Source organism: Poecilia mexicana, unplaced genomic scaffold, assembly GCF_051168715.1.
Source record: "Poecilia mexicana isolate PSO_F unplaced genomic scaffold, ASM5116871v1 scaffold_2, whole genome shotgun sequence".
NCBI lineage: Eukaryota > Metazoa > Chordata > Actinopteri > Cyprinodontiformes > Poeciliidae > Poecilia > Poecilia mexicana.
In genome coordinates, this window is record NW_028263371.1 from 8,598,207 (window position 1) to 8,610,706 (window position 12,500).

Consider the following 12,500-nt stretch of genomic DNA (forward strand, 5'->3'; position numbering starts at 1 on the left):
GAAATCAGATTTTCACAAACAATTTAAAAGCCAGCGCTTTTTGGAGTCTTGGAATAAAACATCTGAATTACTAAGAGACACTTTAAAACCAAACTATTGAAAATCATGCTGTCTGAATCTTGCACCAGTATAATCTTAATTTTATTATGCATCAACTGAGAAGAAAAACTGCATAAAATAATTAAATTAAAATCTTGCAAAAAAAAAAAAAACATAAAAAAATTGGGGTTTAATTATTTTATTCACACTATTATCCATTTGCATGTGTACTTAAAACAAGAGACACTTCCTGCAAATACATTTGCATGCTCTTTGTAACTATTTTAGTAAGGAATACTTTAGACATTAAACATCAACTTATGGGAGCCCTTTGTTAGTGACAGTTGATATAAAGCATGATAATCTCACTTCACAAGTTAAAACTGTGTTTGGAGAAAAAAAAACAATTAAGGAGAAGGATTTCAGAATAACTAGCAATGTAGCTAACTTTTCATTTTCTATTTCTTCATTATACATCCAAAGTCTACTAGCTGATCCTCCATGAGCTCCAAATCCATACAAACAGGGCGATGTATGTCAGTCTGGCACTCCTCTGGGGTCGGCCAGTACTCGACCCAAGTAGTCTCCCCAATGATGTACCGGAATCTGAACACAGAAAATCGAATGATGCGTTTAGTTTCCACAAAGCAGGATTTTGGACGGTTATGCTTTATTCACGGACCAAGTGGATCAGAGTATCAAAAATACATGTTACATGACTTCAAATTTTTATGAAATGTTTTAAACAAAACGTATCCCAAACTCTAAAAGTATTTTGGCTGTTTATTATCAAAGCAAGTTGAGTTCAATTAAAAATCATCTCACGATTCAAGGAGCTACACATTTCATTAAAATAACATTTTAAATCTTATCAACATGAAAACTGCTATGAGCCTCAATACAATTAATTAGTGAAAGTCTCCTGTCAATTTTCACCTAAAATATGACGACTTTTGGCTCTGCCATACACGACTTAGTCCTAATAGTGTCTAAACACTATTTATTTTGGGTAGTTGACAAGTAGTCTTTTAGAAAATTATGCATTTTCTAAAAATGTTTACTTGTAAAGTAACAAATTATACAGATTTAACAGAGAAACTAAATAATAAATATTGAAATGAAACCCATTTATCATTTAGTTAACTTGCTGAAAAATCTGAAATAATGTATAATCTTAGGTTCAGCAAGAAATCCTATTTCCCTAGAAGTCAAATAAGCCTCCTCCTCGCCAGTTCTGAATCTCGAACCCATATAAACAACACTTATGACATACAACACACTTACGAGGTGCCGACGATGTGAATATCAGCTGATGTACCCATGATCAGGTAGGTCTTGCCCGGTCTCAGATCTAGCGCCTCTCTGCAGTGCTGGTAAGTAAGGAACGTGCGGTATTGGTCCAGTGGACTCTCATCAGTAGTTCCTGGGCAAGAAAAGGTGTGTTGGAAAAGAGTAGAGTACAACATGCATTCGGGACTCGTTTATTGCCCTTAAAAGTTCAGAGTTACTAACAGTAAAGGCAGATTTTCTTTGAATTCAAGCACAATCTCTTATGAACCTGAAGTAGATTAAAGTAGTAGTCCAAGAAATTTGTTTCTTTACACAGTATAGATATACAAACCATCAAAATAAACAGATAGCACCCACCGTTCTTAAAGGTTTGCAAAATGCGCACATTGTAGGAGTCGGTTGTGTAATTGTCAAAAAAATCCACCACAACCACTTTGTAAACTGAAATAAAGAAAATGTATAAGCTGTGATTCTCTCTCACTCAATAAAGCCTTTAGCAAAAAAAAATTCCCTATAATTCCACAATATAATAATAAACACTCTTACCAAAATCTATTTTGCTTGATTCTGTGGATTCACAAGCTTTTTCCAGACGGTTATCATTGCTGATTTTCTCTTTTCTCTGTTTGCTGCAGTTTTCTAAAAGATAAACAGGAAAGTAAGATACGTCTGTGAGGAGAGTGAGAGAGCAAATGTGTAATATATATTTGTAAAAATGGCTATACGTCAATAACGTGTGCACATGCTGGATTTGAACATGTTTGAACAGGCCTCCGATATTGAGTGAAGAAAATTAACAACAATATCTTCAATACAAAACAATGAACTGAACTACAAAAAAAAAAAACTACAAGAAAAAATGTTACTACACTCCTTTAAACCCCATTTGTATCATTTTCAACAAAGTTTTAAAAAGGATAAGAAAGAAAAATGGTGAAAAGTGTGTTTCCAAATGTGTTTTAGCATTCCAGGTGAGTTGTGTTGTGTTTCATGGTTCATGATCAGCTCAGATAATTACGTTACCTTCAGCACATAGACATGCCTCGCTCTGGCAAAGCCTCAGTAACTCGCCACTTTTCCTCTGAGGACGGTAGAACTTCACACACCGTTTCTCTGAAGCAACTAACAGAGAAACGCATAATAATCCATGAAGGTATTAATGTTTTAAGCATTTATACATTTACAACACAGATCTTGAATGAACTGCATGCTCTCTGTGCTTTTAACGCGGACATAAATATCTTGTGACAGTAATTTGTTCAGCCTGAGCTGCATGTGTTGTTGTTGTTCAGAAACCCACTGTCATAGTACTCGTAGACTGACACAGCAGCTGGCTGCAAGAACTCCACTGCCATGCTCTGTTCTATCCTGAAGGAGATTTCTTCAGGCCGGGTGTGAGAAACCTGTGAGAAGAGGTGGTCATTAATATCATGACAAGGGTGTGTTGAACCACATTTCACTTTTTAATGCTTGTGTACTTCAAATGATAAAGCTACAAATGCTCCAGATAGGCTAACACAACCGCCAATGATGCGGTACGTTCAAAAGAATCACGTGGTTATTTTAGATATTGCTAGGTTTGACAAATCTTAAAAACTGGAATTCAAATGTAAAACATTTTGAATTCAAAACAGCCAGAGACACATTCTTACCTTATTCAGATAAATGATCAGGGATCCCTTTTCTGACAGCTCTTTGTTTACCTCATATTCATCAATGATGCGATCACGCCCTGTAGACAACTACACAACCAGCGGATTTAGAAAAGCTTATGGTTAGTATTAGATCTGATTCAGGACCATTTATTTTAGCTCCCATGTTTGTGAGCGACTCTTACTGCATCCAGGTCATTTTTGTTAAATTTATAGCCTGTTGGTAAACCAATATCCAAGATTGACATGGATGCATTGCGCTCCGTGTTTTTGTACCTGCAAACACACAGAAACAAATGCACAAAAACATTTAAGAGCGTCACAGAATCTCATGAATGTCAGCAATGCCTCAAACAGTAACACAAGCTTTTAAAAATATTTACATCATCCCAGCTGAAAATAGGAAAATGCTTAGTTTTATATTTCATCAATAGGCCACAATATGACTTAGCCTACTTACCACCTCAGTGATACATGAGTCTATAATAGTAAGTGGCTAATTCTTTATCCTGCAGTGTTGTATGTTGTAGCTACAAGACTATTTTTTGTACTCTTTCGGCTAATTGATGCAAGCAGTCATTTTTCTCTGAAGTCTAGCTTGTATTTAGTGCTTTGCTCGTGTATTTATTGCCTCATTTGTGTTCAAATTTGATGTAAATTTGAGAACCTTTGTCTGACTGCACAAATGCTGTGTGGGTGCATCTCAATACAGACCCAGGGTCTTTATGGTGCTTCTTAGGCTATTCAGTACAGCATGAGCTGCTAATATTACAATTGCAGTCTTGCTGCATTGTGTGAACTTTAATAGCCAGATTGGAAGTTAAGGTCAGGATCAGGATGTTTTCTTCTATTGCGCCTTAGACAGCTTCTTGTTGTTATATGTTGTGTGTTGCACAACATATAACAACAAGAAAGAAAGAAAGAAGAAAGAAATTGAGAAATAGATAATCTGGAAAATAAATAAATGAAAAAATGGGCTTAATGAAAAAGGGAAATTGAAAAGTGGTTAAATGAAAAATAGATTAATGAAAAATGGGTAAATGGATAAAGGGATAAATGACAAATAGATAAATGAAAAGAGAAATTGGGAAATTGATGATATGAAAAATAAATAACTAAAAAATTGGTTTAACGAAAAAGCTAAATTATTTATTTAACAATTTTTTTATTTATTTCACTCATTTTCTTCATTTTTTGATTTAGTTTACTCATTTTTTATTTATTTCACCCATTTATTTATTTATTCATTTTTTGATTTATTTTACTCATTTTTTATTTATTTCACCCATTTATTTATTTATGTAATTTTGGCTGAAATGGCTCTCCATAAGCTTGCCCCTCCTAGTGGAGTAAAGCTCCGAAGTCCCAATCAGTCAGTGTGGAGAAGTGGTTTGGTAACCTTTCACCAAGTCCTTGTTTCCCTTTTTTTCTGGACTTTTACATATTGTGAAATGGTTCTTGCTCACAATTCAAATTCATTTGAGTCAGATAAAGTCTCCATTATACATAAAGAGGTAGTTTTGACCAATGTCCTTTTCAACAGAGCATTTAAAGAAACTGGTAGATGTTAATGTGTTGTTTGCTCATCTTTGTGTTTGAACTTTGTCATTTGCTGTCATTTTACAGTAAATGATGCAAAAGAGAGCACACAGTCAACAAGTTCAAGGCCTGAACATGTTGGCACCTAGCAATGCATAACAACAAAGCAAACTTTCCAAGATGGCTTGTAGCCATCTGGTAGCATTTCTCAATACCTTGCTACTGTAGTGACAGATTTTATAGATTATTGAGTAACATCACTGTCAGTGCTTCCAGTCAAATAACACTGATTTTGAAAGGTTCCCAGCATTCACATTCTAGCCAAATAAAAGAAGTTACAAAGGTCAGTTTGTTTTGGCTAAACTGGAGACATACTACGCAATTTGGTAAATTTTACTCCTGGTTTTTTTCCTCTGGGAACGTCTGTATCAGTCTGAAGTGTTTGAGGTCAGTCAGAAGGGGAAACTGGGGCAAGAATCTTTTAGCGGGAGATCAACTAAACTCTGGGAGTGTGAGACCTTGCCTGATCACACAAAGTTTCCATTTCTTGAAGGGAATCTGGACGAAGCTGGATAGAATAAACCGACCCAACTGCAAACCCACATTGTCGACAGACAATGAAACGAGGCTTGGACACTGCAAAAGCTGGAATCTAAACTTAGTCATTTTTCTTGAGCTTTAGTTGACTTGATAAATCCTGTCGTCTGTAATCCATCACAAGGTGCGGCTATCAAGTGTGTGACCCGTGACACTGGAACGGATGCCATCTTGTTCCAAAAACCCAAACAAAGACAGACACACCCTTACAATAATCCACTCCTGTTGAAACTTTGCTATTACAAATGTTCATGTGAAAGTCATCATCACTTGCAGGTTCAGGCTGTGTTGGTCAGTCTTGGTTCCTGCTCCGCTCTCCTGTTTTCTGTCCTCCTTCCACTTCTCCCTCTCTCCTGTCCCTCCATGTCTTTCTCTTCCTCCTCCTGACTTCATCCTGTTCCTACATATAACTCCACAGCCGACACTGTCCTTCTCTGCTACTCAACAGCAACAATGCTAAACTTTGCAGCATTTTGCAAATTTATAGTATTAGAACACAAATTGAATACAAAAAAAAAATTACTTAGGAACATTGCTGAGCATGTAGGAAGTGGTTTATAGATTTTATTTGAGTTTTTCCAGCTGGTTAAAAATATGTTAAAAAAAAAGAGGAGGACCACTACATGCATCGTCTGTATATTCAAATATAATGTACTTCACTTTGAACATACTTTCTCCTAATATGCTTTCCTTTGCAACACAAAACTATATGCCGTTTTAGTTAATCAAGCAGATAATTTTACACACATATGGTGTAACATGGTTGATAGACTACCTTTAATGTTCAATGTGTCCAAAAACAAGTCTGAGATGGGATGGCAGAGCCGTGTTTAAACCACTAGAACTTAAATTTCAATCCAACACATTTCACACTTAATTTAGAAATTACATAACAAATAATGTTTTTTTTGGTTTGTTTTAACTAGGAAATTACTCTAGATAAAACACTAGGTTTAGCAAAGTAGCATTTAATTACATGTATTTACTGCATAAATTTGACCAAAACAACAGTATAGTATTGAAAAAGGATTTTAGTTAATTGTAGGACTGTAGGATGAAATCAGATTTTCACAAACAATTTAAAAGCCAGCGCTTTTTGGAGTCTTGGAATAAAACATCTGAATTACTAAGAGACACTTTAAAACCAAACTATTGAAAATCATGCTGTCTGAATCTTGCACCAGTATAATCTTAATTTTATTATGCATCAACTGAGAAGAAAAACTGCATAAAATAATTAAATTAAAATCTTGCAAAAAAAACATAAAAAAAATTGGGGTTTAATTATTTTATTCACACTATTATCCATTTGCATGTGTACTTAAAACAAGAGACACTTCCTGCAAATACATTTGCATGCTCTTTGTAACTATTTTAGTAAGGAATACTTTAGACATTAAACATCAACTTATGGGAGCCCTTTGTTAGTGACAGTTGATATAAAGTATGATAATCTCACTTCACAAGTTAAAACTGTGTTTGGAGAAAAAAAAACAATTAAGGAGAAGGATTTCAGAATAACTAGCAATGTAGCTAACTTTTCATTTTCTATTTCTTCATTATACATCCAAAGTCTACTAGCTGATCCTCCATGAGCTCCAAATCCATACAAACAGGGCGATGTATGTCAGTCTGGCACTCCTCTGGGGTCGGCCAGTACTCGACCCAAGTAGTCTCCCCAATGATGTACCGGAATCTGAACACAGAAAATCGAATGATGCGTTTAGTTTCCACAAAGCAGGATTTTGGACGGTTATGCTTTATTCACGGACCAAGTGGATCAGAGTATCAAAAATACATGTTACATGACTTCAAATTTTTATGAAATGTTTTAAACAAAACGTATCCCAAACTCTAAAAGTATTTTGGCTGTTTATTATCAAAGCAAGTTGAGTTCAATTAAAAATCATCTCACGATTCAAGGAGCTACACATTTCATTAAAATAACATTTTAAATCTTATCAACATGAAAACTGCTATGAGCCTCAATACAATTAATTAGTGAAAGTCTCCTGTCGATTTTCACCTAAAATATGACAGCTTTTGGCTCTGCCATACACGACTTAGTCCTAATAGTGTCTAAACACTATTTATTTTGGGTAGTTGACAAGTAGTCTTTTAGAAAATTATGCATTTTCTAAAAATGTTTACTTGTAAAGTAAAAAATTATACAGATTTAACAGAGAAACTAAATAATAAATATTGAAATGAAACCCATTTATCATTTAGTTAACTTGCTGAAAAATCTGAAATAATGTATAATCTTAGGTTCAGCAAGAAATCCTATTTCCCTAGAAGTCAAATAAGCCTCCTCCTCGCCAGTTCTGAATCTCGAACCCATATAAACAACACTTACGAGGTGCCGACGATGTGAATATCAGCTGATGTACCCATGATCAGGTAGGTCTTGCCCGGTCTCAGATCTAGCGCCTCTCTGCAGTGCTGGTAAGTAAGGAACGTGCGGTATTGGTCCAGTGGACTCTCATCAGTAGTTCCTGGGCAAGAAAAGGTGTGTTGGAAAAGAGTAGAGTACAACATGCATTCGGGACTCGTTTATTGCCCTTAAAAGTTCAGAGTTACTAACAGTAAAGGCAGATTTTCTTTGAATTCAAGCACAATCTCTTATGAACCTGAAGTAGATTAAAGTAGTAGTCCAAGAAATTTGTTTCTTTACACAGTATAGATATACAAACCATCAAAATAAACAGATAGCACCCACCGTTCTTAAAGGTTTGCAAAATGCGCACATTGTAGGAGTCGGTTGTGTAATTGTCAAAAAAATCCACCACAACCACTTTGTAAACTGAAATAAAGAAAATGTATAAGCTGTAATTCTCTCTCACTCAATAAAGCCTTTAGCAAAAAAAAAAAAATTCCCTATAATTCCACACTATAATAATAAACACTCTTACCAAAATCTATTTTGCTTGATTCTGTGGATTCACAAGCTTTTTCCAGACGGTTATCATTGCTGATTTTCTCTTTTCTCTGTTTGCTGCAGTTTTCTAAAAGATAAACAGGAAAGTAAGATACGTCTGTGAGGAGAGTGAGAGAGCAAATGTGTAATATATATTTGTAAAAATGGCTATACGTCAATAACGTGTGCACATGCTGGATTTGAACATGTTTGAACAGGCCTCCAATACTGAGTGAAGAAAATTAACAACAATATCTTCAATACAAAACAATGAACTGAACTACAAAAAAAAAAAAACTACAAGAAAAAATGTTACTACACTCCTTTAAACCCCATTTGTATCATTTTCAACAAAGTTTTAAAAAGGATAAGAAAGAAAAATGGTGAAAAGTGTGTTTCCAAATGTGTTTTAGCATTCCAGGTGAGTTGTGTTGTGTTTCATGGTTCATGATCAGCTCAGATAATTACGTTACCTTCAGCACATAGACATGCCTCGCTCTGGCAAAGCCTCAGTAACTCGCCACTTTTCCTCTGAGGACGGTAGAACTTCACACACCGTTTCTCTGAAGCAACTAACAGAGAAACGCATAATAATCCATGAAGGTATTAATGTTTTAAGCATTTATACATTTACAACACAGATCTTGAATGAACTGCATGCTCTCTGTGCTTTTAACGCGGACATAAATATCTTGTGACAGTAATTTGTTCAGCCTGAGCTGCATGTGTTGTTGTTGTTCAGAAACCCACTGTCATAGTACTCGTAGACTGACACAGCAGCTGGCTGCAAGAACTCCACTGCCATGCTCTGTTCTATCCTGAAGGAGATTTCTTCAGGCCGGGTGTGAGAAACCTGTGAGAAGAGGTGGTCATTAATATCATGACAAGGGTGTGTTGAACCACATTTCACTTTTTAATGCTTGTGTACTTCAAATGATAAAGCTACAAATGCTCCAGATAGGCTAACACAACCGCCAATGATGCGGTACGTTCAAAAGAATCACGTGGTTATTTTAGATATTGCTAGGTTTGACAAATCTTAAAAACTGGAATTCAAATGTAAAACATTTTGAATTCAAAACAGCCAGAGACACATTCTTACCTTATTCAGATAAATGATCAGGGATCCCTTTTCTGACAGCTCTTTGTTTACCTCATATTCATCAATGATGCGATCACGCCCTGTAGACAACTACACAACCAGCGGATTTAGAAAAGCTTATGGTTAGTATTAGATCTGATTCAGGACCATTTATTTTAGCTCCCATGTTTGTGAGCGACTCTTACTGCATCCAGGTCATTTTTGTTAAATTTATAGCCTGTTGGTAAACCAATATCCAAGATTGACATGGATGCATTGCGCTCCGTGTTTTTGTACCTGCAAACACACAGAAACAAATGCACAAAAACATTTAAGAGCGTCACAGAATCTCATGAATGTCAGCAATGCCTCAAACAGTAACACAAGCTTTTAAAAATATTTACATCATCCCAGCTGAAAATAGGAAAATGCTTAGTTTTATATTTCATCAATAGGCCACAATATGACTTAGCCTACTTACCACCTCAGTGATACATGAGTCTATAATAGTAAGTGGCTAATTCTTTATCCTGCAGTGTTGTATGTTGTAGCTACAAGACTATTTTTTGTACTCTTTCGGCTAATTGATGCAAGCAGTCATTTTTCTCTGAAGTCTAGCTTGTATTTAGTGCTTTGCTCGTGTATTTATTGCCTCATTTGTGTTCAAATTTGATGTAAATTTGAGAACCTTTGTCTGACTGCACAAATGCTGTGTGGGTGCATCTCAATACAGACCCAGGGTCTTTATGGTGCTTCTTAGGCTATTCAGTACAGCATGAGCTGCTAATATTACAATTGCAGTCTTGCTGCATTGTGTGAACTTTAATAGCCAGATTGGAAGTTAAGGTCAGGATCAGGATGTTTTCTTCTATTGCGCCTTAGACAGCTTCTTGTTGTTATATGTTGTGTGTTGCACAACATATAACAACAAGAAAGAAAGAAAGAAGAAAGAAATTGAGAAATAGATAATCTGGAAAATAAATAAATGAAAAAATGGGCTTAATGAAAAAGGGAAATTGAAAAGTGGTTAAATGAAAAATAGATTAATGAAAAATGGGTAAATGGATAAAGGGATAAATGACAAATAGATAAATGAAAAGAGAAATTGGGAAATTGATGATATGAAAAATAAATAACTAAAAAATTGGTTTAACGAAAAAGCTAAATTATTTATTTAACAATTTTTTTATTTATTTCACTCATTTTCTTCATTTTTTGATTTAGTTTACTCATTTTTTATTTATTTCACCCATTTATTTATTTATTCATTTTTTGATTTATTTTACTCATTTTTTATTTATTTCACCCATTTATTTATTTATGTAATTTTGGCTGAAATGGCTCTCCATAAGCTTGCCCCTCCTAGTGGAGTAAAGCTCCGAAGTCCCAATCAGTCAGTGTGGAGAAGTGGTTTGGTAACCTTTCACCAAGTCCTTGTTTCCCTTTTTTTCTGGACTTTTACATATTGTGAAATGGTTCTTGCTCACAATTCAAATTCATTTGAGTCAGATAAAGTCTCCATTATACATAAAGAGGTAGTTTTGACCAATGTCCTTTTCAACAGAGCATTTAAAGAAACTGGTAGATGTTAATGTGTTGTTTGCTCATCTTTGTGTTTGAACTTTGTCATTTGCTGTCATTTTACAGTAAATGATGCAAAAGAGAGCACACAGTCAACAAGTTCAAGGCCTGAACATGTTGGCACCTAGCAATGCATAACAACAAAGCAAACTTTCCAAGATGGCTTGTAGCCACCTGGTAGCATTTCTCAATACCTTGCTACTGCAGTGACAGATTTTATAGATTATTGAGTAACATCACTGTCAGTGCTTCCAGTCAAATAACACTGATTTTGAAAGGTTCCCAGCATTCACATTATAGCCAAATAAAAGAAGTTACAAAGGTCAGTTTGTTTTGGCTAAACTGGAGACATACTACGCAATTTGGTAAATTTTACTCCTGGTTTTTTTCCTCTGGGAACGTCTGTATCAGTCTGAAGTGTTTGAGGTCAGTCAGAAGGGGAAACTGGGGCAAGAATCTTTTAGCGGGAGATCAACTAAACTCTGGGAGTGTGAGACCTTGCCTGATCACACAAAGTTTCCATTTCTTGAAGGGAATCTGGACGAAGCTGGATAGAATAAACCGACCCAACTGCAAACCCACATTGTCGACAGACAATGAAACGAGGCTTGGACACTGCAAAAGCTGGAATCTAAACTTAGTCATTTTTCTTGAGCTTTAGTTGACTTGATAAATCCTGTCGTCTGTAATCCATCACAAGGTGCGGCTATCAAGTGTGTGACCCGTGACACTGGAACGGATGCCATCTTGTTCCAAAAACCCAAACAAAGACAGACACACCCTTACAATAATCCACTCCTGTTGAAACTTTGCTATTACAAATGTTCATGTGAAAGTCATCATCACTTGCAGGTTCAGGCTGTGTTGGTCAGTCTTGGTTCCTGCTCCGCTCTCCTGTTTTCTGTCCTCCTTCCACTTCTCCCTCTCTCCTGTCCCTCCATGTCTTTCTCTTCCTCCTCCTGACTTCATCCTGTTCCTACATATAACTCCACAGCCGACACTGTCCTTCTCTGCTACTCAACAGCAACAATGCTAAACTTTGCAGCATTTTGCAAATTTATAGTATTAGAACACAAATTGAATACAAAAAAAAAATTACTTAGGAACATTGCTGAGCATGTAGGAAGTGGTTTATAGATTTTATTTGAGTTTTTCCAGCTGGTTAAAAATATGTTAAAAAAAAAGAGGAGGACCACTACATGCACCGTCTGTATATTCAAATATAATGTACTTCACTTTGAACATACTTTCTCCTAATATGCTTTCCTTTGCAACACAAAACTATATGCCGTTTTAGTTAATCAAGCAGATAATTTTTCACACATATGGTGTAACATGGTTGATAGACTACCTTTAATGTTCAATGTGTCCAAAAACAAGTCTGAGATGGGATGGCAGAGCCGTGTTTAAACCACTAGAACTTAAATTTCAATCCAACACATTTCACACTTAATTTAGAAATTACATAACAAATAATGTTTTTTTTGGTTTGTTTTAACTAGGAAATTACTCTAGATAAAACACTAGGTTTAGCAAAGTAGCATTTAATTACATGTATTTACTGCATAAATTTGACCAAAACAACAGTATAGTATTGAAAAAGGATTTTAGTTAATTGTAGGACTGTAGGATGAAATCAGATTTTCACAAACAATTTAAAAGCCAGCGCTTTTTGGAGTCTTGGAATAAAACATCTGAATTACTAAGAGACACTTTAAAACCAAACTATTGAAAATCATGCTGTCTGAATCTTGCACCATTATAATCTTAATTTTATTATGCATCAACTGAGAAGAAAAACTGC

General features: G+C 35.4%; 2 protein-coding genes across 2 annotated transcripts; both read right to left on the bottom strand.

The window, feature by feature from the left end:
* Nucleotides 1-222: 222 nt before the first annotated feature.
* LOC148160376 (complement C3-like) lies at nucleotides 223-3,275 on the bottom strand. The gene is made up of 8 exons (XM_088010139.1): nucleotides 3,167-3,275; nucleotides 2,982-3,071; nucleotides 2,630-2,732; nucleotides 2,353-2,451; nucleotides 1,876-1,968; nucleotides 1,687-1,770; nucleotides 1,324-1,462; nucleotides 223-645 (listed from the first exon to the last, which is right to left on the bottom strand). The coding sequence occupies exons 1-8, from the start codon at nucleotides 3,227-3,229 to the stop codon at nucleotides 498-500; spliced, it is 819 nt and encodes a 272-aa protein (XP_087866265.1). The 5' UTR covers nucleotides 3,230-3,275; the 3' UTR covers nucleotides 223-497.
* A 3,115-nt stretch (nucleotides 3,276-6,390) lies between these two features.
* Nucleotides 6,391-9,430, bottom strand: LOC148160377 (complement C3-like). The gene is made up of 8 exons (XM_088010136.1): nucleotides 9,322-9,430; nucleotides 9,137-9,226; nucleotides 8,785-8,887; nucleotides 8,508-8,606; nucleotides 8,030-8,122; nucleotides 7,837-7,920; nucleotides 7,474-7,612; nucleotides 6,391-6,813 (listed from the first exon to the last, which is right to left on the bottom strand). The coding sequence occupies exons 1-8, from the start codon at nucleotides 9,382-9,384 to the stop codon at nucleotides 6,666-6,668; spliced, it is 819 nt and encodes a 272-aa protein (XP_087866262.1). The 5' UTR covers nucleotides 9,385-9,430; the 3' UTR covers nucleotides 6,391-6,665.
* Nucleotides 9,431-12,500: the final 3,070 nt, after the last annotated feature.